A 26,596-nucleotide genomic window follows, 5' to 3' on the forward strand; every position below is an offset into this window, starting at 1 on the left:
CGGCGGCAGCTCGTGAGGCATGTCTTCTCCCGCCTCCGCGTGCGCTGTTTGGCCAGAGAGCAGTGGAGAGGAGAGGAGACGAGATGAACCGGCCGCCATCTTCCGCGCGCTTCTCCGTCTAACGATGATTCACAGAATATTCCGAAATCGGTCATCTCTAGCACCTTAATCCTGCTTATAACGGATCTCACACTCGAGGCGGAGGAATACCGTTCGCGTTTTTTTTTTTTTGTTGTTTCGTTAGTGTGTATTTGTGGACGACGGTTTTTTTTTCTGCAGCAGCAGCAGAAGCTTCGCCCATTTCGTGATCACGGAAACCGAAGACCGAGTGGCGAGAGAGAGAAAGGGCGCGCGTGAATGAGAAGCAGAGGACTTGCACGGGATCCCAACGCACGCGCGATCAGGGAATGCGTGTTTATTTATTTGTTGTTTTTTCTTTCTTTAAAGCGCACGATTTAAACCGCTGAAATTCCCTCGCGCCCGTCACGTGGTAGGTTCCTCCTTTTTTCTCTTTGTGCTCGAGACGGCGTTCACGCGCAGCTTCTTAGCGCGCTTAAAAAAACACACGCTCGTGCACAAGAATATATACGGGGAAACGTTAATATACACTCACACACACCCACACATGAACACTTGTATACATGTTTGTCTGTGTATATGACTAAAGTTGTCCTGCTTACATTGATATATATTCATATATGTTGTATGTTTATGGATTATAAATTCCGTAATTATACTCAGGAATCAAGAGTGTGTTGTGTGTGTTTGTATCTCATGATCTCGAGTTTTTTTTTTTTTTTAAAGATCTTAAAGTGTTTATTACTATATCTAATAATATCTGACTAGTGTAGTTTAATGCGCTGAACCAAAACGCGTTGCGAAATTAAGGTCAAGGACTTGTTTGCTCTGCGTGTGTGTTTATTACCTACAGCTTATTCACACACTGTTCATCAATATGGTGCAGATGGGTTTAGTCTCGGCCTGCAGTACATGTGTATATTTTTTGTTTTTCATATTAAACCGTGTGTGTGTGTGTGTGTGAGGGAGACAGAGAGCGCGCGCGCGCGTGTGTGAGAGAGAGCTCTTTAGCAGGGTTATGGCTAACGCTAGCCCGTCTGAACCTCGCCTTGGGCTGGGCCACACACACACACAAATACACACTGCAGCTAAAAGCTAACCATTTAGCTGCGAAGTTTAGTTGACTAGCTAACTAACTAGCTAAACTAGAACTAGGTAAAAAATAAACCCGAGTTCAAATTGAGGGCAATGATGGTCGTTGTATTTTTCAAAAAAATAATATTATTATATTTAATCCCTTGTAAAAGTCGAGGCGGAAACACACACACACACACACAGGCGTAAACGAAGTTAACCCGCGTTAACTCTGGTTATGTATTTGTTCACGGTTGCTTTAAGACGAAATTGTCTTACGTAACACCCTCCCCGCCTTGCTTTTTGTACTGTGCGTGTGTGTGAGTGTTTTTAATGAATTTTCCGCGAGCAGATGTGCAGGCTGTTGCATAAGTTGAGCTGATTGAGATGCCGCACACGGCCATAAAGCCGCATGGCCTCCTCCTCCTCCTCTTCTTCTTCCACGTCTCTACTGTATACTGCTGTCTTTTGTTAAACATTACTGTAGGGCGTGATTCCCCTCCTTAACATCCGTATTACAAAAGACTCCTTAGATTGTGTTTCTTTCTTTAAAGTAGTTTTTGCTCCATCAGTAACAATAATGCAGAATGCCAGCTGTTGGCAGGATCTTGCCTTTTCTTTAACTTTATGCTCATAATTTCCAATTAAACTATTCGTATGTATTTTAAGCTTGTTGCACAGGTTTTATTAAATTTTATGTTCTTGTTTTAAACCCAGTTATGTGGATTCTTTTTTTTCTTTTTTTTTTTTAACTGCACTTGAGCCATCCATTATTTGTTCCCATTGATTTCATTTAACATGAAGAATTTTTTTTACTGCGACAGACACCGAAGTGCCTCAAAATCCAATTTAAAAATAGCTTGTTCATGTAACAACCTCGGCAGCAACCTCATTTCTCCTCTTGTCTGTTCCAACCACTCTGCACTCAGCATCACCAATATATTAATCACTGGCCTAATCATCTCATCAACATCTGCACCTGTTTCTCACTGATTCATGCCTTAAGTTAGATGCTTTTTACACTTGAATGATTCATACGTTACTGTGTGGCTTAACAAACAAACAAACAAAAACCTTCCTCTGGAACGGCTCAGGAACTGGATTGAAAATGAGATGCAAAAGAAGACCTTCAGGAAGTCTGGAGAACTATTTCTCGATCCTCGAGGAAGTCTGGCTATTTGGAAGCAAAATATGAACAAATGAGGGTTGGCTCAAAATTGTACTGGACAGTACTGTATGTTCAATGTTTAGGAGGTTTTAGTCAATAAATTTTATTTATTCACATAAAATCAGAATGTGGGCCTTTTCGGAAGTCCTTAATTTGCTGAGGTTGACACTGAAAAACAGACAGGAAGTATCTGATAAATGTTTATCTCCCAAGAAGGCTCCTGGCAAAAAACAAAACAAAAAAAAAAGTAGAATCATCACACTTGGCTGACATTTTTACTAAAACTAATCACAGATAAAGCACAGCAACGTTATTATTTAATAGCTGAGCCTTCAAGTTTTAAAAAGCCTGAAATTCTTTTTTCACTAATGGCATATTTTATTTCCAGCTTAGGTAAGAGGGACAAAAAATAGGAAATCACTTAATGTTAATGTGGGATACAGAATCACCTTGTAATGTGCATTTCTAAAACAAATATGTTTTGAATGTGAATGCTTCTGTATTTAAAGGAGCCTGATTACAGACCGTACTGAGCTGTTGGACTTTTTTGGGTAATTAAAAGGAAACATCAACTCAAATAAAGAGTTCTCGTTCTCAATGAATATAAAAAATTATATCAAGCAGGAAGTCCAAAATGAAGTGTGGTAAAAGCTTGTTGCTTGTTCCCAAAAATAGCCAAGTTAAGAATTTGGTTCAAATATTAAGAAAAGAGGAAGGAGTGTATTATAAAAGGAAATCATACGGGTGAACCGAGGACGATGTCATAGTGCTCGGATGGATGACTCGAAGCAATATGTGTAAATAAAATGTACAACAAAACAATTTGGTATAAAACAGGTCAGTGTTTTAGATATAGTTGTAGAAATTGGCCAAATGAAACTCAGAGCATGAGAAACGAGGTAAAGGGGAAGCACTTCTCGAGTGTGGATGAAAGTGATGATGAATCATGAGTCTGCATTGACAGAGATGATGATGCTGCAGCTTTTCACCTGGTGACGTTCTGATGAATCGTGTAAAGATAACTGCCTGAAGAAAACAATTACATTTCTGCATTTGTTTATGATCTTGTGTTGCATGACGAGTAAAAGGAGCGATGGGAACGGCAGTCATTACCTCATCTGTCAGTCCACTGGTGGACACTAAGAGATTGGACTCTGGACATGTTTCCCATTCCATCGATAGGCAATAGGTTTGGTGACGCGTCCTGTCACAGAGCGAGCAACGTTAAAGGTTTTAATCAGGAAGGGCAGAGGTACTCTACGACATAGCAAGCAATCACTATGATTGAAAATTGGCGTTCCCAGTTTGGTTCCCAGGGGGTGCTTGTGACGATTGTCACTCCATTTGTGATGTCCCCCATCAAGTGCTCTGAGTCCCCTTGGATGGGCTCTTTATAGAATAAACGGTATAGGTAATCAGTGAGTCTGCCATTTGCTCGCTCATGTATTAACCTTTTTTCTTTTTTTTTTAGTTAATTTGCTCAAAAAAAAAAAGGTGCAAGTTTTAATTCCATACTTTTTGCCAGAGGTTGTATCAAGTCTATGCCCATTTGCTTTAAAATCCAGGTTAATGCCAAGCCTTTTTTCTTTGCCCTTCCTTTTTTAGGCTCTGTAGTTGGGCTGGCGTTGACGAGTGCATAAGCAGGTTGCTGTGCCCTTACTGCGGCCCTGCATGGCTGCGATGGCGCCCGCTCTGACCGACGCCCCGGCCGAAGCCCGCCATATCCGCCTCAAACTGGCTGCAGAGAGCAACGGCAACTCTACAAACCTTCTCCTGTCCTCGTCGATCTCCTCATCTGACACAGCAGGCGCTAACGGCAAACCTCACCACGAGGACAACTGTTGTCACTGCTGCAACGGCAAGGAGCCGCTGTCAGAGCCACTGAGTCTGGGCAAATTGCAGCCACTGGTGGCTTCCTATTTGTGCTCTCATGTTGGTCCTGTAGCCGAAGAGAGTGTCCTGATCAAGCCGTCGGTGCTGAAGAAGCGAGGCCTGCTGAACGGAGATCTCCTTCTACGTACACAGCTGAGCGGCGGCCAGCCAAAGAGCTTTGTCAACGGAGGAGGATCAGGAACTGGAACAGGAGGCGGAAGCGCGATGGTCCCGGTCAACGGACTGGCCAAGAAAGCTGCCGTGCCCAGCACAGCACTGCCTGAGAAAGGCAGCGTGGCCCCATTAAACGGAGACAACGCCAAGCCTCCCACTGGGGCCGGAGCCTTGTTACCGCTATCGTCCAAGTCCGGGGATGTGATAGCAACAATATCTGTACCAAGGGCAGATTCCAAGCACTTGAGAGAGCTGGGAGATCTGCATAGCAGAGCACCAGAAGACACAGGTGTCAACGGCTCATCAGAGAATCCACAGATCAAATCTGAAACGCCCGCTATTGACCGGTCCCACGTTGGCCGGACTGGAGCACTTTCTGAGACGAATAACAACAGCAGCACCCCGCTCGACGCCCCTCAGAGTTCAGCTTTGTGCCAGCGTAGCTGTTCCCCCTCTTCCCCTTCTTCTGGCATAGGGGCACTTGTACTTCGCGAGCGGGCGCAGCAGACCCAGCGCAGACAGGCTGATGTCTCGGCACGGCTGCAGCGCCTCTGCAAGAGACTTCAGGTGGTTCAGGCCAAGCAGGTTGAGCGTCATGTCAAACAGCAGCTCACAGGCTTCTTGCACCACACCCTGTCCCAATTCTCCAGCTTCAGACGGGACTCCATTGCACAGCTCCTCAAGGACGGCTCTTTACCCCCGGAGCTGGAGAAATTGCACCTAAGTGGCACCACCAGCTTGCGTGTGGCGGAGGCACAGTTTGACTCGGATGCCACCGAGAGCAGCTCGGGTGGCGAAAGCGACATAGAGGAAGAGGAACTCGCCAGAGTGGATACTGAACAGCGGCATGTCAAACTGTAAGTATATATTTTGGGCCAAAATTTTAATAACAGTATATAGTGAATTGCTATGTGTAAAAATTATACCAGGTGCTTTTTTTTTTTTTTTTTTTTTTTATCAAATATTTGGAAAAGAAATGGCAATGTATAGGAATTGAATTCAGCAGGGACCACCCGATATGATATCACGATACCTAGCCTGATGATTCGATCTGTATCAAGATTTTATAAAGATCCCAATTTATTTCTTTTTAAGATTTTTAAGATGGTTACAGTTCATTTGCTAGTACCACGCTGTGCCGCCTGCTAACGTGTGAATAGTCGAGTGCATCACCACCTTCAGGATTATTAAGGAACTGCAACATTTTAATGCCTCAAATGTAAACTTGTAGAAATCTATCCATAAAAATAAAGCTGTAAAGTGGGCGTGTCTGTACATTGAAGATATTTGTGGAAAAATAGATTTGTCGGCACGTTAAATTAGTAATAGATCACATCAAAATGTTTTTTTGTAATTTTTGCCTGTCTGTTTGTGCACACATCACGTAAGAACTACTGGACATCCTACAGGTGTCTTGTCAAGCTTGAGGTAACGTTTAGGCTTTGTTTCATTGCAATTGGCCCATGGGAAGAGATGTGCTACTTTAAAGATATGTGCTACGCCCATATCATAAAAATAAATAATCATTAGTTCTTAAAATTTATTAGATGGCGCTGTACTTTTTTTTTTTTTTTTTTTTTTTTTCATTCTAATTTTTTTAACATGCTTATAAGTGTGCAATTAAATTCCATGCGATCAAAGTCGTTGGCACATCTTTTTTTTATTTATTTTGGAGTGAATGCATCGATACAGAAACTATTATTTTCACTAGTGTTGTGTTAAACCTAGATAGAGACCGTAACACCTTGCTCGATTTTCTCCTACATGACAAAATATTTTGTTAGCTTAGCAGTTCTCTGAATGATCTCTTAAAGGAACTGCATGTGAAAGAAACTCCCCAATAAGAAACAGATTATAAAGCAGCTCCAAATAACTGGTGATTACGCATCAACCTGAGCAGTGTGATTTTCTTCACATTTGCCATTAAATCAGCTGAGACTCCACTGCTTTTGCTTAGTGACCTTAAAGCATTAACGATTCCACATACAGATTCTGCTCTCAGTACGTTTTAGTTCCTGTGTTTCATATGTGGCTGTAATTCACTGTCCCGTGGTGGACTGTGAGTGCGCCTGCCGTACACTTAACTTTTTGTCAGGGGCCTCCGCTTTAATTTCCACTCTGGCCTTGTTTGCGCAGCGAGATCATAAATCTTGTTGTCATAACATGATCTTGTCTAAAGTTGCGTTCATTCTTCTTCTTCTTGGCCAGAGTTTTACCCCAAAGCACAAGGATATGTTTCCTGTTTGCCTGAAAAAGAACGAACGAACGAAGGAATTGCTCTCCAAAACAAAACAAAGTAAACCAACAATCCGTTCCAGCTGGACGTGACTTTGTTTTGGGAGTTGCGATTTAGATTCTCCCCCACCCCCTTTTTAAATTTTTTTTATTCATTTCATCTGGATGGTTGATAAGGCAAATTTAAGGAATAATTCATTCTTGAATATTGATTTATTATTATTATTATTATTATTATTATTTTATAGACAAACTAGGCAATAAGTTTTAATACACCAGCACAAGTGTTCGGAGTTGTGTTCCCTTTTTAAGCTAGTGTTTAGGGAAGTGGACAGCGCTAATGTGGGTTCGCAGGCCAGCGTTACACTGTAGAGTAATTATTAAAGAAAACTTTCATTAAAAGAAATGCCCGGGACTCAGCCCGGCTTTTTTTTTTTTTTTTTATTTGACCTAAATAATCCAACAGTCTTGTGTGAGACTTTGAATGGCAAATTTGATCACTGCGTTGTGTCTCTTTTTAAACAATTTGCTATTTTTTAGTCAGTCATGTCTGTTCCTTCTGCTCTTTGTGTTTTTTTTTTTTTTTTTTTTTTTTTGGTGTGTGTGTGTCTCCTTCTTTAAAAAAAAAAAAAAAAAAAAAAGAAAAATCTAGTGGTTTCCATTTGTGGCATTATTACTACTACTGTTGATGATGATGATGATGATAATAATAATAATATGATGCATATTTCTCAAAGCTTTTATTTGATTTGAGAGCAAAAAAAATCAGCATCTAATATAAAAAAAAAAAAAAACTTAAGTTTATCCACTTGTGCAAGCAGTCAATATCAATTTAATGTCTGTGTAAATCATGCTAGGCTTGACAACCCCGCAAACATCCAAATATAAGCTTGGGTTTCATTTTGAGATAAGGGGAAGCATCACCACCCTGACAGCAAAACCAATTTCTTTTTTATACATAAATTTTTAATTTGGATATGATTGCATTTGAGGTGGAAAACTATTGCAGTTCCTCTGTAATCCTATTCACACACTGAAGTGAGTTGTTTGCTAAATTTGTTTAGATTTGTAACAAAAATTCTGATAAATAAATTAGAACTCAATCAAGATCTTTAATAAATTTGTGGTATGAAAAAAAAATCAGAGCACAAATCTAATCGCCACCTAGGTATCGTGATGTTATCGTATCAGGTAGTCCCTGGTATCTTTACTACCTGGCCTGCTTACATGCATTTTAATGTCTAGGACTTTATCTTTATTTTTACACACAGCTCTCTCAAAATCATTTATTTTTATTTTTTTACTGTAACGCGTTCTGCTGCCGTTCCTCTTTTTCCGCATTTTTTTCCTTAAGCAAAATCTCAGAACGGCACGGTTGCTGGCCAGAACTACAAAACGCGCTTGTTTAAAGATTTAAAGTACATTTTTATGGTGACCTGGTAGACTTGGTTATTATATCTCAATTCCTATCGCCTTTTTTTCCCAGTGGCAGTATCATAGTTTAGGAGATTCCTGATGGTCTCTATTGAGATCTTTTCGGGTCGTGATAGCTCAGAGGGTTAAGGTGATGAGTTGATGATCAGAAGGTCGGAGATTTAAGCTCCAGCTTATCTAGGTTGCCATTGTTGGGGCATTTAACCCTGTCTGCTCCGGTACCAGGGGCACTGTGTCATTTCTGACCCCACCTACGCTGGGATATGTGAAGAGGTGGGGTCAGAGCTCAGGGTCAGCCATGACACAGTGCCCCTGATAAAGGCTTAACTAAAAAAAAGAAAAACAGCTCTGTAAAGGATCTCTGATTCACACCTCTGCTAGGAACTGACAAGTCACTCTTTTCACTTGCGGTTTATCTGTTTGTCACCTCCGACTGTTGTAGGCGTGGCCTTTCTATCTTTCTTAAGATCTGATAAGAGTTATAAAAAGTGTCTCCGGTATGTATCGTTGTTGTTACTTTGTTCACAAAATGTTCAATATTTTTCATTCAATGATTAATAATCCTGGCAGTGACTCATCTACTCTTTTTTGACCATCATCTTTGGGATCATCAAAAAAAAAAAATTAAATCTCATTTCGGTCGTCCGTCTGTAGGTGGTACATGTTCACTGGATACTATGTGGTTTGTGAGTTTGAACTCAGGGTTTAAGCTGAACCGGTTCTGTTTGGTACTGGCTAAACTCGGCTCGCCCAAGCGTCCTGAACTCAGTGTTTATGACATCAGTCTATTGGGCAGCCGTTCACTGGAGCTGAAGCCAAACGAGCTCCACCTAGTGCCATGGAAAGAGCGTGTTGTTGGCATCACACCATGTTTTTGCTGGAGAGCAACTGGAGTTATGGGAAATTAATTGAGATTTAAATAGCCTCGAGATGGTTTAAAGCTGCTCCACCACATGCCGTTTATCCGAACTATAAAACATCTTGCATGTGATAGGACGTACGTTTATTATGCAGTTGTTCTCTATCTAATTTTATATTTATTATCATTATAATTCGTATACAAACCTTACTACAAAATTCCTCATCGTTCAGTTTTTTATGTTTGACTTTTTGGGAACGTGCCGAAATCTGAGCTGAGTGAAGACGGAGGCTGAGAACAACAGTCATTGTTGTGTCTGCTTTTCTTTACAGTTCAATGTCAGTAGTTTATTGTGGTCTTGTTCTGAAATCTGCCTACGGTCGGGTGACTCACTGGAAGTGCATGTTTGGGGTTGTAACATGTCAAGATTTATTGAGCATGGTGGCTGCATGGGCGCACAGAGGGATTTTGTGCACTTTGGCAACGTGATCTCCATAAGGTCTTGTGCTGGAAGAATAAAGTAAATCCTTTTATTTTTTTTTGTTTTGTTTTTTTCCACACAAATAACTGATTTTTATGGGCTGAGGCTCCAAACAAACATATTTAGGAGCCAAATCAAAAGTTTTCTGAGGTAAAAATTTCCCGCTTCCCTGCTGATGAACTGATGCCGTGTTTGGGGGCAAGAAATCTGGCTAGCTGTGCTTTGCTAGCGTTATTTGATATCGATGAGTGAATACTGACTGATTAGTGTTTAAACAGGCCGGGAGTGAAGAAAAAGCTCGTCACTTTTGTCACTTATCAGACGTCGATGTTACTTGAGTAACCCAAGTTAACTTTAGCTAGCTAGTAGGGTTGGAATCACTAGGGACGATACGATTTCAGAATTCCTAAATGTTAATTCGGTTCGTATTGCGATTTTATAAATATCACGTTTTTATAAAAGTCCCTATTTATTACTTTTTCCAGATTTTGTTACTTTTTTTGAGTTTTTTTTCCCCTACCATATAGGCTGGTGTGTTAAATAGGTTTGGAGTGTGCCACCTACAGGATTGCAGAGGAATGAAAACATTTTTTTCACCACAAATGCAAGCATACAGTACAAGTTTGGATTTATTGTTTACGTTCTAGGACAATTTATTCATTTTTTGTTAACGATGGGAAAAAAACATATAGGGCATTAGGTAATTAACATCAGTTTGTTATTTTATGGCATGAAGGTCAGGTCAGCTGTTCCTAAATAGTTCTTTCAAGGACAATATTGTTGAGTACATTTGCAAAATGCTCTCATGTAGACCATCCCAGGAAAGCAAGACCCAAACTTACTTCTGCTGCAGAGTCACCAGCCTCGGAAATCACCAATTTACCTCAAAAGCACCTCAGATTGAAGCCGTAATGAAGCCTTTACACGGCATAGGCAGCAGGCGCCTCTCAAGATCAACTGTTCAAAGGGGATTATTGTGTATTTTGGACGCATTCAGCATTGTTGTAGCAGTGTGGAAAAAAAAACAAAACAGAGAAGACCATGTTATTATAAGGTGTGTCCAAACGTTTAACGTGCTAATACATGAATTGCAACACGCTATTTAACTAGCTCGCCTGCTAAACTCATCCCTTGTTAGCTAGCACTGCACTGAATGAATGTCTCAGTGCTACCGAGAATAAAAAAGTGACTAATTGCGAAATAGAAACATTAGGCTCAGTGGCGAGCATCTGTCTCTATCTGGACCCTCGTGACTAGATCACACGCATATGACCAGGAGGAAGTTCTGGGTGTTAGAAGCCTCTGTTCGCCTGCATAAGGGTGTGGAGGAAGAGGAAGAGATGAGCGCTTTTGCTGATGGCTGCCTGTATGAACGCCTTGGTCATTGAGTTTTTGTACATTTTGATAAATGCCTCCATTACAAAAAAATTTTTTTTTTAAATGAGAATTTTATTTGAACTGAAGTCAATAAAACGTCACGCGCTTAGTTTTTAATCAGTTGGGGACCCTGTTTATTCTCGTTATATTTTGGTAATTTATGCAGATGTTCCAAACAGCTGGCAGTTGCACATGGAGGCCACCTTGTGTTCGCGTGCTGCAGTAAACAGCAAGTTTAGATTTTTGTGTTTTTTGTTTTTGTTTTGTTTTTAATAAATCTTCCGCTGTATTAACTCGACCCAGTCATGTTACATAACCTTTTTTTCTCCTTTCTTACTCTCCACCGTTCCTCTCCTCTTTTTTGTGTTCCCTATTCAACCACTTTTCCCTCTCCCACTGTTACTCTCTCTTCCTCTCGCTTGCCTACTTTTCCTTCCTGCTTTTTGTTTCTAATGCTCCTCCTCACTCACTCGCTCGCTCGTTTGTATGTATAATGACTCAAGCATTCCGGCTAAGCTTTGATTTGACCCTTTTAGTCCTCACGCCGCTCCGTCTTCATTGTCTGTCTGAAAGAATTGCCTCCCGTGTGTATCGCCGACGTTCTTCCTGATCCGCAGACGTTCTCCGCAGCGCCAGCTCTGTAACGAGCATTTTATTTTCTCAGGAGGGAGAATTACTGCCCACGATTATCCATCTATCTGTCTGCCTGAACAATTAAGGGCCGTACCACAGCAGAGATTCAGTTTTCGTTTTATCTGTAAGCAGCTGTAGATGAAGCCCCTCTGATCTGCGCAGCACGCTTGGAGAGATGATTCACCGGATGGCTGAGGGCTCCTTTTATTTTTATACGCTTTCCCGATCGCTGTAATCGAATACTTGGTCTGCAGTCATGACCAGAAGGACCGTTTTGAGTGCTACAGCTTTTTTTTTTATGATTAAAAAAAATATTGTTTTATTGGAAGCACTGAGATTGCTTCCAATGAAAAATGGGAAAGGGGGGTAAATATGACTCCATTTTCCGGTCCACTTTTTTTCCTCTCTGTATTTAAACTGGTTTCAGACCTTGTGCGGTTTAGAGGGGGAGAATTTTGCAGAGACCTGGCCACCCTGTACGTCTGCATGTATCATGTCTCTCTGCCGCGGCTAATGTTAAAATTAATTTACATTCTAATGTACAGCATTATTGTAAGACGCTGCCAGGTGTCTGGACTTGTGCATCACGCAGACACCGTCTGATTGAAAGTTTTTTTTTTTTCTTTTCTTTTTTTTTAATGCTGAATGTTTAAGAATAAGTCAATTAAAAATTGAAACACTTGGCAGCTGAGGTGATGTGTATTAAGTTATATCAGGACATGACCATATTGTATCAGATTTGATGGTTACCTAAGCATTTGTATTAGACATGGAGAGTGCTCTAAACCATTCACATAGCAGAGCGTCCTGTGTCGTAGGAGCAAATAATTAAATGTTTGTATAGAATTATAATAAATGAAACATCTGAAAAGTTTAATATAGAACTGTTATAAAATCACGATACTTGGGTATCGCAATAACATCGTATCGATCCGTCGAGTCCCATTCCTAATAGAAATGTGTACATATCTCCACATCCAGCTAACGAATTGGGACTTAATGGAGTTGAAATAGTCGGTTATAAATCACGTGGAATAAATGAATGATGGATTTACAATAAGAGTTTTTTTCTTATGTTTTGGGCATGTGACACATGATCTCACTCTGGACAACAGAAAGTGAAAACTGAATGGATGAGATGAACAAAAGCCGGCATTGTGCTAGTTTAGCCGATATTCCCAGAGATTTGTTTGAACAGAAGAACACCAGATATATCCTGGACGTGGATCTTAAGTTATAAAGAAAAGCGATTTTTGCAAAAAGAGTCGAAAGACACGCCTGTTATCGAGGACGTAGATGCAAGTAACTACCTTGTCCTTATGCACACTTCACTGGATCAGGCATTGACTTGTCGCTTATTCCCGCCCTTCTCCTCATATATAGATGTTGTTCTAGATGTATAACCTTATACAATATTTAACCCGACATCCACCTTATAGATGTCGGGTTAAATATTGCTCTCACACACACACACACACACACACACACACACACACACACACACACAGACACACACGAAATGTGGCCAAAGATAAATTATGCAGGACACATGGTGAGTTTATTAAACATGAATAAAGGTGGTGGAGACAAAGCAATAACTTTTAATACTTATCTTAAACATTTAACTGCATAGAGGTAGACAATTAAGACGCGTTGCGTTTAACCAAGTGGTCTCTGCACACACCCACACGAGCCTCATCTTACCTCACTTCTCCCGACCACATGCAAAAAAGGTTCTTTCTGATGCAATATTCAGCCTCTTTTTATATATATTTTTAAATTATCATTAAATCCTTCTCGTTATGACCGACTACTTGTGGACACGAACCATGGGCAAATTAAAAACTAGTAATAGTGCCTCGAATTACTTGTTGTTGTTTGTTTTTGTTTATTTATTTATTTAATGACCTTATAGTAAGCGTTCACGCCGTGTTGATCGTCACGTGCAAACCACCTATCGGCATGTCACTAAAAAACGTCTACCCTGGTGGGTGTGGTCTCTTCCTGGTCGACTCCGCCCACACTCGGGGCCCACCAGGCGGTTTGAGGAACGCTCGCGTGTGTTGTGTGTTTTGTTGTACTGCATGATTGTGCAGAGAGAGCCTGTGTCGCGGAAGCGCGTTTTTCGGAAGGCGGCAGATGGTACGGAGAGATGCAGAAGTCGTCGCACGTGTCCATGCCGCGTGAGCAGCGAGCCTGAGCGGCTTGTAGAACCAGTTTGATGTCGATAGAGACAATAATGGGAGGCGGCCTGTTAGTCATGTATATCCTCCATACGTGTTCTTGGCTCAAATCTGGTGCGAACGGTCTTTATCCCGAGCATGGGTCTGGATCTGCGTCTTCCTCAATGTGTGTGTGTGTGTGTGTGTGTGTGTGTAGCACATGTTAACCCTGGGCTTCCAGGACGTGTTCTTAGTTGCCCAGTGGATAACTGGTTTACTTGTACAACAGACACCAATTTCTTTATTATTATTTTTTTTAGTGTAAGCTTTAAATTATCAATCAGATCTGTGTCCATTATAGATGAAGTGTTTAAAGAGTCTGGTTGAACATGGTTAGAATTTTTTGGTCTTTCTTGTGCATGTCATGTCTGACCTCGAGTGCACAATTTGTCAATTTTATAAAGAAATTTAATTTCTTGTCCTCGATGCAAACATCTAACTAACCTGTTACACCAAATTACCACAAAATGTGTGTAAATATGAGCAAAAAAAAAAAAAAGCTGGATCAGGACCATTTCTGTTGCAGGTACAAAGTATTTTTGTGTGTAATGTTCACTTCAAACAGTTTCAGGGTTTCTGATCTTTTTGTACATTTCATAATTTTTTACATTACAAGGAATATTACAATAATAATGTAACTAAGGTAGAGCAAGTGTTATTATATTTAACAATATCTCTTAATAAGCATCTGTGTTGTTTTTTTTTTTTTTTTTTTTGTTAAATGTCTCAGGTGGAGAAGAGCAGAAGGCCGCTTCGCCCTGGAAAGAGCCTCCATCATAAGCCGCTGGACATGGCTACAGGCGCACATCTCCGACCTGGAGTACCGCATCCGGCAGCACACGGATATCTACCGGCAGATCCGCACCAGCAAGGTGAGTCCGTGTGTGTGTGTGTGAGAGATATAAGAGGAAAGAAAGACCACGCAACAGCTAGATGGCAGCAGTGTCTCTCTGCACGAATCAGATCGAATCGACAGGAGTAAGACTTATGGGTAAGAGTAGGGTTCTGGACCTAGAGTGAGTGCACGCTCTTATCCTGAACACTTTTAATGTTCCTTATCTCAGCCTGATTAGTGTTGGGAGAAGTGGGTAAAACATGCAAGAAACAGCAGGTGCGCTGTGTGTCCAGGTAGTTCAAGTCAAACCGCTACTTGTGGTGAAGGTTTTTGTAAACCGTTTAACATTTACCAGAGACGTCCACCCCAGGACGCTGACGAGACTCTTAACCGCAGTATAAAGTTTAAGTGTTGGAAAGGATTTTGTTCTGAGAGAAGTTTCTACCTCGGTGGTGTCCGAGCACCAGTGAAACATTGGGATGAGTGCATTAGCGTAGCAGGGGATTATATAGAGAAATAACGGGTGTGTTCTGTCACTCTGGACAATCGGCTTGAGCGAACAAAGTTTCACAGAAACATCAGATCCGTGAAGGAGACGGGATCCAGAGGTGGTGGTGATGGTGATGATGATCAGATTTAGATGATGACGTTCTTCCAGATGAATAGACCCGCTCTGCTGGGTTATAAATGTGATTTTTTTTTATGAATGCAGTTTGCAAAGTGATAAACTGCTGGTTAGTTGGTTGTTGTTTTTTTTGTTTGTTTTTGTTTGTTTTAGTTTTAAAATTCCAATTATGGACTTGTATGTTAATTCTTGCACACCACTATTTATAATCAAGTTCCTTACATGGTTGCGCGGACGTCCAAGTGTCTGGCTGTAACGTCTGATGCGTTTGTGTCTCAGGGATCGGTGGAGCTGGGAGACTCGTCCTCGTCGCACCAAACCAGGACAGAAAAGCCGAAGCCCCAGCACGCCGCAGGGGATTTCGGTCAAACTCTCAGATTTCCGATCGACCGATCTATAAACGAATTCTTCCACAGGTAATAAAAGCGTCAGATTTTTTTATTTTAACGGTTCTAAAAATCCCTGAACGTTCTTTGACTTGATGCTATCTATTGTGATTCCTCGTAGCATGGCTGAAGTTTCAGATGTTAAGCTTTCTCCGACACCAGAGAGCGGGTGCTCAGCCGCGCGAGTTCGACCCCTGAACAGCTGTAAAAGACGACGCCTCATCCAACCCGGCACGCTTCAGAACCTCAACAGCAAGGTGTGTGTGTGGAGGGGGGGCATTTGAAAGTACAAGTGCTTGCGGTGTTGTGTTGAAGCACCTTTATTATTATCCGTCTGCTTAAAAGTGAGTCGTGAAGCACATCGGGTGGAGCTTTATTATTGTTATGACCCGCATTTACACACGGACATTGTGTCGGTGTTCCTCCTCAGGTCCAGAAAGTGTGTTCCCCAGCGAGTCCGTGTGATGTGAACAGCGCGTGTGTGATGTGTGGGGGCGGTCAGCTCCACCCTAAGGCTGAGCTACAGTTTGAGCGCCCTCTGGTGGACAATGTGGCAGTGCAGGATCCCGGAGTCCATCCTACACTGTCTCTGCAGTCAGGTATACATATATTTATATATATATATATATATATATACACACACACACACAGACTGGTGTTTTGGACTGTTAATAAATCCCATGTACAGTTCATCAGCCATAATCGTGGTTCTTTAGCGTTGTACCTGAGCGACAAGGCTAAGTAATATAATCTTGCATTTGCAGGGATACTTTAGTATTTCGCTCCGCATTATATTAAAACTGTTTTCGTCGCTGGAAAACGTGTTACATCAGTTAATTTAAGCAAAACTCGAAAATGGATGCTCCACTTGTGACTTGCATGAAAGAATAATTTTTTATACCTGGTGCCGTTATCTATCGAAGACTTTCAGTATGAAAGAATTGTTGAGAAACCGTATGTTTGGGTATCTGCACACCGAGTTTAGACCGATACCTTGAAGAAGATTTTACGTTTCCTAAAGAGCATAATTGCTGGTGACGAGACACGGATTCATCACTACGAGCCTGAGAGTAAACAACAGAGTTTGGAATAGAAACATCCTCAACCGCCGACCGAGAAAAAGGTTAAAGTCAACCATCAGCTGGAAAATTCATCGACGCTTACAGTTTTCTGGGATTCTCAGGGGGCCAAAAAAATAATCAATTATTAAAAAAAAGGTTCAACAATTATCAGTGAGACTTATTGAAGCGCTGAAGCCCAGACTTGGGTTGAAACGCAGAGGACTGCTATCCGAGTACGTCATGATCTTGCATATCGACGATACACTTTCGCACATTTCACGCTTGGTTTTGAGGCGTTAACGTATCTATCCTCCCTATAGTCCTGATCTCGCTCCATCTGACTTTCACCTATTTCACACTGAAAGCAGCCGATTGATTTCTGATAAAATGGTGAAGACAGCGGTGCATTCATGGCGCACTTTTTAGCCTAAAACATTTTTAATGAAGAAAAAAAAGGCTTGTTGCTAGATTGGCAAAGGGTATTGAAAAGCAAGTCGAAAAATGATGGGTTTGTCCTTTCTGATAGTTAATTAGAATAAGTTCTACAGCCAGAGTGTGGATCGTTTTTGACTCGCTCCGTACAAAGTTGTTTTGCTGATGTATCAGATTTTCGCTGCATCGTGTGACAGACTGTCATTACACCCTCAAGATTCACATTCCTGTTGCACAACCAAGTGTAAAGAATCTAAAGAATCCCACCAGAAGATGCTATTTTTGGGAAGAGAGGGGATAAAAATAACATCACATTTTGGCTGAAATCCTTCATAAGTTACTTCACTTCATATTTCTGTACTTTTTCAGACATTCCTGTCAGTGTACAGCTCCAGAGAATGCTGAAGTCTCACTGGCAGAGCCGGCACATGGAGAAAGTCCGGCCTCTGAAGAAGCTGTCGCTTAAACACAAGCTCTCGCACTACTCCTCCTCCTCGTCCTCATCCTCATCTGCACTATCCAAGCACAAGTTCAGGCTTTCCAACTCGCCCATGGCTGCCATCAGTAAGTGTACGAAATGAGATTTCACTCTGGTGATGCTCGGATCAGATAAAAAGTAGACACTGATTATTTTAACTCACTAAATTTTAGAAGGCATGGTGACGGCGTTTAGTCTAAATCAAAGCAAAAATGTACAATAGATACATATGATATTGATTAACTGTCCCGGCAGCGGTGCATAAAATCCCTGTAACATTTATTTATTTTTTTCTTTCCCCCCTATGATGCATATTAAGTTTGTCCCTTTTTTTTCGCTCATTTAGGGTTCCCCAGCCATAAGAACCGATCAGAGAGGGCACGGAAACCGGTCGAGGCAGGGATCCGCTTGACTAAGGTCGACGCACACACCCCCTGCAGGACGGGGCGGCTTCTCGACAGGAGCCTCAGCCGGAAGAGGGTCAGGGAGAACTCGCTGGACCGGACGGAGTGTGAGTACTTTGAGAGAAATGATGTGACTAACAGTTAAGATAATCCTGAAACTAGTAGCAGTTATTGTATATGCAGCTATTATTATTATTATTAATTAGACATGATTAAACGAGCTTAAATGCCTTTTACTGTTCATTTCTAATTTAATGTGTTGTGCGTTCCCGAACAGCGCCAAAGCTGCAGTTTGATGCAGGAAGCCCTTATCAACCTCCTCAGTCCAGCATCCAGCCGTCCACCCCCAACACCGTCAGCAGACAGATGTGCCTGCCCAGTGACAGCTCCACACCTCTGGGCCCCAGCAGTCAGACTGGCTCCTGCTCCATGGTAATGATGCTCTATAGTCCTGTTTTGTGTTTTGTTTTCTACTGTCATATCCGAAAAATAGTTGTTTATGATCGTTTACGACCGGGTCCTGACTTTTCCAGTCGGACAGTAAGATCTGTTGTAGGGCTGTAGCTATCGAATATTTTAGCAATCGAGTATTCTGTTAAAAATTTTATCGAGTAATCAAATAAAACGTAATTTTGTTTAATTAAACATCTGTTATGCGCTAAAATGGCGCCCTGGCACGGATCCAGACGCATCGTTTTAGCAGCTGTTGTTGGTGCTTCTATGAAATCCCTACGCTGCATGATGTTAAAAAGTCACATGAATTACAATCCGACCGTTCTCACGCAAGTCACATGACTTCACGCATGACGCTTCAGATCTATGTCCAACCTAGGACCGCATACAAAAGTCCTTGGATCAGATTTGTGTTCAGATATCTCAGGAAAAGCGCCATATCACCTTGTAAACACGCGGCTCGTTACCCTACACTCATTGTTGCTTCGCTTTTGCAGCCGATGAGAAAGCGGAGAAGCGAAAACTCGTTTGACATCAACAACATCGTCATCCCCATGTCTGTGGCAGCGACTACCAGAGTGGAGAAGCTTCAATACAAGGAGATCATCACACCAAGGTACACACACTCATGTCTTACTCCTTCAGTCTCCAGAAGCGGATTTCTCGTGTCTCTCTAACACTGCTTCATTTTGGTTTTCAGCTGGAGGGAGTTGGGAGCGTTCCCTCAGCATCTTGCTGCAGTGGGCGTGAACGTAGAGGTACACCAACTTCTAATCACCGTGTTCTTTATCGGATGCTGGCCAGTTTTCCCTCACAACTCATTCGTGTGTGTGTTTCCAGGTTGAGGACTTGTCAGATGCTGCTTGCATGCTGCGTCATCAGAAGTGCGAGGACCAGGAGCGCAATCGCTGGAGATGGACGGCCCTTACGCCAGCCAAGAGGAGAGGCAGCAGGTATCTTCTGAAGAATTAATCGACATTCTTGATTGTTGTTTAATCGTGCTTTGTTACACATTATTTCTCTTCGATGTTGGCTTGTATGCAAGGTCTCTGTGAAGACACCCCAAAAAAAATCTCCTCTCATGTCATCTTGCAGGTCATACAAGTCCGTGGATGGCAGGACAACTCCGTCCCTAATCGGAACAAACCCATCCACGCCGCAGCCATCGTCTCCGGACACGGGACACTTCCACCTGCTGCAGGACTACGGGCCCATTCCGTCACCCCTCAGCCCCCCCAGCCCTGACACACCCTGCTCTCGTGATGCGCACACACCCTCTTCGAGGGACTCGTACACACCTCACACGAGAGACGCGCACCGGCCGGTGTACAGCGAGGACACGCGTTGTTCAACACCAGACTGCACCTACGAGGAGAGAGTAAGTACCTCGCGAAAACACAGCCAGGGCAAATAAATGAGCAATCCGTTTCTGTTATGGAAATAACAGAGGCAAGTCGCCGACTCGGAGGCAGAAACATTCAAGCAGGGTGTTTTACCAGCTGTGTGTTAGTCAGTCAGTGTTTATGTTGCTTGTGAGTGTGGGAGTCTTCAGTCTCGTGGTTTCTATTCAGGTCAAGTCCAAGCTTGCGTCAGGTCGGAGAATAATTTGTGTTAAAACATCCACTGAATGCTGTCTTTCATTTAACCATTTTCACATACATGTGCAGTACAAAAGTCTTAAACCGTCCGTCACCATCACGTCTTCCAAAATTTCTTGTATTTGTAATGTAGATCTAAAAAGATCACAGTGACCAATGAATCACTCAACCAAAGAAAAAAACAAAAACAAATGAAGGCATGAACCAGTGAGAAACATGAAACAGATGATCAGGCTGTTGATTAGTTAGTATACTGGTGATGCTGAATACTGACTGGTTCAGAACTGACGAGAGGGGAAATGAGGCTGTTGCTGAGGTTTCGTAAACAAGCAGTTTTTAAATATCTTTATGCACTCTGCAGCGTGTCAGTAAAACGTTTGCTTATATTTCATTATTTTAATCTGCATCGTGTGATTTTAATGTTATATAAAAGGAATGTAGGGGGGGCGTCAAGACTTGTGCGCAGTTCTAAAGATGGCTGTGATCATTAAAGGAGCTTTTACAGATTTAGATTTGCCGTATTATTCATTTTCTTCGATCGATTAAGAATACTACATGTTCGCACCTGGTGGTTTTCTGTTCACATTTAGGTATTTATTTATATAGTGTGTTTATGTACATTTTTCAAAATTTGATTCAGTTGAAACATTATCATGGTCATTAAGTCTATGCTTGAGGCAGCAGATGGGGAGACTTTAAATAACTGTCATGCTGAATAAATCTTAATCCTGAAGCTGTAAAATTAGCGGCTCTAACTCTTTTTTTTGTTGTTGTTTGTTTGTTCTTTCCGTAGACTGTGCAGCCGTGGGAGCACAGGATCTTCCCCCTCTCTGAAGACCCAGTGCTGGAGGCCAAAGAGGACCCGCAACCCCATCCGAGGTTCAGCTGCGGCGCCGAATCAGAGAGCGAAACCTCTTCGACCTAGAGAGTCTCCAGCACAAAACCCCGCCCACGCCGTGGGGTCCATGAAACCACACCCCTTCTGGCATTAAGACGAAACGAATAAAGAACTCGTATTAAAACAAACCAATAAATAAATTAAAGAACTTCTGTTGTTTGATATTCAAACATCAGCCAAATATTTTCACAGTTTTTAGTGAATATTAAGGAACATAGAAATTAAAACCTGTCTCATGAAGCTCTTTTCTCACAGAAAAATTTAAATGTGTTTAAAAAAAAAAAATGAAACAAACAAAGGAAAAAAAAAAAAACAGCGATTAATATTCTGATAGTCAGCTAAACTATGTTCTCGGTGTGGTATTCTAACCTGTCAGGTGAACAGTTTGTAGCGCACTATGTAGCAGACTTCTTGAAAGGGGGCTTGACCAAAGGGTGTTTTCCCTGTTGACTAGTTTGTGTATGCTTGTAATGTGGAGTGATGACCAAAAACCAGACAAAATAGGTTTTTCCTCATTAATCTTGACTAATAGACACATCCAGATATATCTTCCTCAATAGAGAGAGTACACATCGTCAGCTAGAAGCACTTCATAGGATCTCATTATGTATCACACACACACACACACATAAACACACACGATTTCCATCCCTGATGCACTCACCTGCTCCTGTTCCACTCTGACACGCTCTTGTACACTGACCTGTTTCCCCAACCCAGTCTAAACTGATTAATGTCTGGCAAGTCACTGGTTGTATGTTAAAACCATACCTACTTCCTCTATAAATGGAAGTCTTTGATACATCATGTAGAGTATTTACAGCTGGGTTTTTGTAATCGAGCTCCAGTCCAGGATGTGAAAAAGATTATTTAAGCAGAATTACAATATCAACTTTGTGTCTTTCACCTTTATATATTTGCTCAACTTTTACTTGTGCAGAACTTTTCATTTCCGGTGTCCCATTTACTCTCAGGTCTTACAGTTTGACAGTAGGCGAGGTCGTTTCTCTTGAAACTTGGGTCTTTTTGCTTAACTGTTCCTGGCTTAAAATTCCTACAACCCACCTTCTGTCCCACAAAAGCCATCACACCTCCCCAGATTAACTACTGGCTATGCAAATCAACATTATGGTTGTATCATCTCATGTCCACGTCCTTACTTTCTTTGTTCTTCATTCACATTGCTTCTTCTTTACTTTTTCTTCTTTTTGTCCTTCTTTTCTGTAGTTACACAAGACAGGTTCCGTTGTATGTTTAAAATGTTAAAAAAAAAATTAAAATGATTTGGAAAAAAGGCTTGTAAATAGTACCATTAAAAAAAAAAAAAAAATCAAACCCCTCCAACTGTTGTCGGTTGTCTGACCTGTGTATGATAGTTTCTCATGTGTGGTGTGATCATTAGGGCCATCATTTTAACACCCTACTTATTTTTGCTTAATTATTGATCTTTGTAAAGCAAAGCATCGCTTGTATTATCTTGCAGGCTCCCCCCGTAAAACTTTGGCACATAACTAGTCCCATATTGTTTGTTGTAGACCCATGAAAGAGGTGTTAAATTGTGCGGCTTATTCGGGAATGAGGTGCTACAGTAGGACTTTACTCACCAAAACATCCCATAGACTTAACATTGAGACCAACTCTGACAGATTGTAGTGCAATAAATTTTTTATAGAAATCTTAAATTTACCACATTAGAAGTGGCTTGCAAGTTGTGTCAGGACGTACCACAGGAGGGTACAAGTTGTGCCCAATTTTGCCCCGTTGACGCATAATAGTAAAGGTACTTCTTATTGAAACAGGAAGTGCTCACAGTTGCATTCTCTGCTGTGGTAACTTCCATAGGAACCGAACCTAATTGTGGATATAGAGACTTGGGAGGGGGGCTCATTTTACTCAGGCGACCAATCAGTCTCTTAGGATCATCGTGAAGCTGTCAAGCCCGCCCTAGCAACCACTTCTGGGCACCTTAGCAACTGATCCTGTAAACTCGTTATAAAAGGCCCAGAGGCCTGAGTTTTGCCACAGCAAGCACACTTACCTACACTTACTCTTTTTATAAGACGAGTGTCTTCGTAAAATCACATGGTAAAATCATCTAAATACAACTGAAAATATTTCTTCAGTGCAAGAAATTCTTGCCTTGAACAGCAGACATTTCAGTGTTGGAATTAGTGGTCATAATTGTTGAAAATTTTAAATTGCTTAAAAATTTCATTCTAATTATGATTTACAATGTTGGTAAAGACATGGGTCATACAGAAGCACAGTCATCAGTTTATGCTATATATAAAATAATGGATGTTGGTGCTTGATCCACCTGGTGGTTATGGAAGGCCTTGGTTGCCTCTTGTTTAATTTCAACAAACTGCACATTTTGAAATAAAAGTTAACCAAAGAAAGGCTTTGTCATGCATTATCAAGCTATTATTAGTTGTAATCAAAGTAACCAATGTAGCATGGCTTACTTTCATCACACACTGAGCTCCAGGTAGCTACCGTCATAAACACTGGAACAGTAATGCTTTGGCATTAAGAGGCTGTTCGAAATGCTTTGCTTATGCACACCATTAGCCAGTAAAAACCGGCTTAAACATGCTATATAAAGCACCTGATGACTAAACATTAAATGTGATGGATGTTTTGCAGATAGTGGTGCAGGGACCCTCCAGGGTCCGGGGTTCGATTCCCGGCCAGGCTCGATTCCCGTCTATGTGTGAATGGAGTTTGCATGTTCTCCCTGTGCTTGGTGGGTTTCCTCCGAGTACTCCGGTTTCCTTCCACAGTCCAAAGACATGCAGATTAGGCTAATTGGCGTTCCCAGATTGCCCGTAGTATGTGTGTGGGTGTGTGCCCTGCGATTAACTGGCACTCTGTCCAAGGTGTACCCTGCCTCGTGCCCCAAGCCTCCTGGGATAGGCTCCAGGCCCCCATAACCCAGGATAAAGCGGTATGGAAAATGAGTGAGTGAGTGAGTGGTGCAGGGACAATTAGTGGCATCAGGAATTTTACACCAAATGTCATATTTCATCCTGAAATCTGGTCACCTTTCCTGGGAAGATAAAGGGGGGACCTATGATGCAAAAGTCAATTTGTAATTATTTTAAACTTATGGACAAAAGAAGTCTTGCACCTATAAATGTCTTACAAAATGTGTTTCGGTCAACTAAAGAAAGTTCTATTTTATGAAATAATGTCTACACTGTGGTTTAGTGGTCAGCGTCAGTGTCCCGGTTCGAGTCCCGTCTCGGGTCTATATGCATGGAGTTTGCATGTTCTCCCCGTGCTTGGTGGGTTTCCTCAGCGTACTCTGCAAGCACGGGGAGAACATGTTGTCCAACAAATTATCCGTAGCATGTGTCCGCGTGCTGCGATGAATTGGCACCTTATACGGGGCCTCGTGCCCTAAGCCTCCTGGGATAGGCTCCAGGCCCCCCGCAACCCTGAATACAGGATAAAGCGGTATAGACAATGAGTGAGTGAGTGAGAATGAGTCCATTAGCACCAAAAATTAAAAAATCTTTTGTGACCCTGTTACACCAGCAGCAGTAATGGCAGCATTTTCTGTGGTGGTGTCATTTCTGGCCTTCCTGACCGAGAGCAATCAGCAGTGGAACCAGTTTGGAATCTGTTCCATAGCCTGCAAATGGTATTCCTGGCAGCTCCAAACCATCCGATGACGTCTGCTTGGTTGGACCATGGCGAGCATTCCGTTAAAGCTTTCCGATGGCGCTGTGTCTGCTAGCATTGTCTAAAAGGGGTATGATCGAGTGCAGACAAAACCGCAAAATCAGAAACAAGTCATGCCACCTGGACATAATCACATGGCAAGTGTGTTATGCAAGTGTACTGTACAGTGCCCCTTAAAAAGATGTGTGTTAGGGTATCCATGATAAAATAATACTCTATTTAGAATGATAGTAATTTTAAAGTACCTGTGTTTTCATGTAGTAAGGCAATCATCAATTCCTGTATATTTCAGGGGGAATAGGGGTGACCACTGATCTATACCCCTTTATTCTGTAAACAGGGTCACGAGGGGGGCCTGGAACCTATCCAACGAGACTTAGGTGCATGAGGCGGGGTACACGCTGGACGTGCCACTGTAATAAAAAAATGATATAGGCGTCATGGTGACATAGTGTTTGGCATCGTGGCCTTGCACCTCCAGGGTCGATGGTTAAATTCCCACCTCTGCATTCCCAAATTGCCTGTTGTGTGTGTGTGTGCGCGCACGTGTGCCTCGTACCCAAAGTTTTCTCTGATAGACTCCAAGGCCCAGCTGCGACCCTGTATACAGGATAAAGTGGTATAGAAGATGAAAATAAATAAAATTTATATAATTTATAAAGATATGTATTAATTATTATTATTATTATTATTAATTATAATTAATATAGAACATATATTGTCACATTACCAAGGAACAGGGAAACTCCTTTCTCCTGAGGAATTTCCAGATGATGTAACACAGATGACTGATGATAGTGATGATTGACTTTAACAAGGTCTTGACACTAAAGACTCCTTACATAGTTTTTTTTTTAATATTTGCAGTTAAGCGTTCTAACAACCCATTGTTTTTCCTCCATCTACTATTAATCTTAGATTACTGTGGTTTATGCGTTGTTGATATAGAAATGAGCACAAAAGTATAAACTTGTGTGTTTTGAATCAAAGCCGGTACTAATACCAGAGCTACTGAGGTGGAGTCAGTGTTCCAGTTGTTCAGTAGTGTTGAGTCCACTCCATTTACTCTCCAAGTAAATCCATGTTTCCATGTTTGGGACATTCCATAGAGTTGTATGCTTTCAACTTTGTGGCAACGAGTCTGGAGAAGGCCCAGATACAGTACGGATGTCTTCTAATGTGGTACGTGTAAGGTTTGGAACAGCACCAAAACCAGCAAGACGAGTTCCCCAGTTATGAATGTTAAATGTAAGTCAACACAGGTGTTTAGAAACGTTGTGTTGGAATGCAGGAACGTTTCGATTTTCGCCCTGGAACAAGACGCAGATGAATCACGGCTGCAGTGTTTCCCGCTTGCCCCTCTGCGTGTGTGCAGTTTATTGTATTTGAAGAACAAGCAATTACCGCAGATTGCCTGTTGATGTTGGCCTGCTCACCTGGAGTGAAGTTTCACTTCATGTATAATGGTAAGTGATATTATATTTATTCTGTGGTTTCCATTTAAAAAAAATAATAAAACAGTTATAAAGGTACAGTGGTTGCATTAGAGCATTTGAAATCATGTTACATTATATGGATTTATGTGGTTTCTTTAGGGCAACTTACGACAAGGGCATTGGTGGCTCAGTGACAGACTTCTCGCTTGGAATGTGGACGACCCCAGCCAAAGCCAAATGCAAATAACTTGGCACAGGTTTTACGCTGGATGCTCTTCCTGACACAACCCTCCTATTCTATGCAGGCTTGTGACTGGCACTAGAGATGCCCTGTGTATAAGAGGGCATTGGATCTCTGTGGCATCGGACTGGACGGGCAGGGTCCCCACAGGCATGGGTAAATCTTGAATTCCCATGATCCTATCACAAGTTTGCTGGGATAATCAGCGTTAATGTTATGGGCGATGGGTCTATCTTTGTACTTTTAACTTTCTAAAGGGAAACACCTTAATTAGAGGTTCTAAATAGATAATTCAAGGAAGAAAATAACTAAACGCCCCCCCAGGAGCATAACAGAGCCACTTGTATTTCTTTGACTTCTGATTTGTCTGTGTTATAAATCCCTCTATCCATAGTGGTTTACCATCTTAACACCAATCAAGGCCATTTTATAAGGAACATCAGCCAAAAGCACTG

At 41.7% G+C, this 26,596-nt stretch overlaps 1 protein-coding gene across 2 annotated transcripts; it reads left to right on the plus strand.

Moving 5' to 3' along the window:
* Nucleotides 1-21,017, plus strand: kansl1a (KAT8 regulatory NSL complex subunit 1a). 2 transcript variants are annotated; one of them, XM_053511578.1, is made up of 14 exons: nucleotides 1-490; nucleotides 3,926-5,223; nucleotides 14,338-14,479; nucleotides 15,347-15,483; nucleotides 15,575-15,710; nucleotides 15,884-16,052; nucleotides 17,316-17,516; nucleotides 17,771-17,935; nucleotides 18,106-18,260; nucleotides 18,779-18,897; nucleotides 18,982-19,039; nucleotides 19,122-19,234; nucleotides 19,377-19,659; nucleotides 20,673-21,017. In XM_053511578.1, the coding sequence occupies exons 2-14, from the start codon at nucleotides 3,992-3,994 to the stop codon at nucleotides 20,802-20,804; spliced, it is 3,042 nt and encodes a 1,013-aa protein (XP_053367553.1). In that variant the 5' UTR covers nucleotides 1-490; nucleotides 3,926-3,991; the 3' UTR covers nucleotides 20,805-21,017. The 2 variants fall into 2 exon arrangements, with proteins under 2 accessions (XP_053367553.1, XP_053367554.1); XM_053511579.1 differs by having other exon boundaries at nucleotides 2-490; nucleotides 17,316-17,510.
* The last annotated feature ends 5,579 nt before the right edge of the window (nucleotides 21,018-26,596 follow it).

This window comes from Clarias gariepinus, chromosome 14 (assembly GCF_024256425.1).
Source record: "Clarias gariepinus isolate MV-2021 ecotype Netherlands chromosome 14, CGAR_prim_01v2, whole genome shotgun sequence".
Classification (NCBI taxonomy): domain Eukaryota; kingdom Metazoa; phylum Chordata; class Actinopteri; order Siluriformes; family Clariidae; genus Clarias; species Clarias gariepinus.

What these genes read in the sequence shown, in the direction of transcription:
- kansl1a (XM_053511578.1), top strand. Translation starts at nt 3,992, where the DNA reads ATGGCTGCGATGGCGCCCGCTCTGACCGACGCCCCGGCCGAAGCCCGC. An exon ending in TTCAGAACCTCAACAGCAAG is followed by an intron (nt 15,711 to 15,883) that starts GTGTGTGTGTGG and finishes GTTCCTCCTCAG; the next exon opens with GTCCAGAAAGTGTGTTCCCC. An exon ending in AAGGAGATCATCACACCAAG is followed by an intron (nt 18,898 to 18,981) that starts GTACACACACTC and finishes TTTGGTTTTCAG; the next exon opens with CTGGAGGGAGTTGGGAGCGT.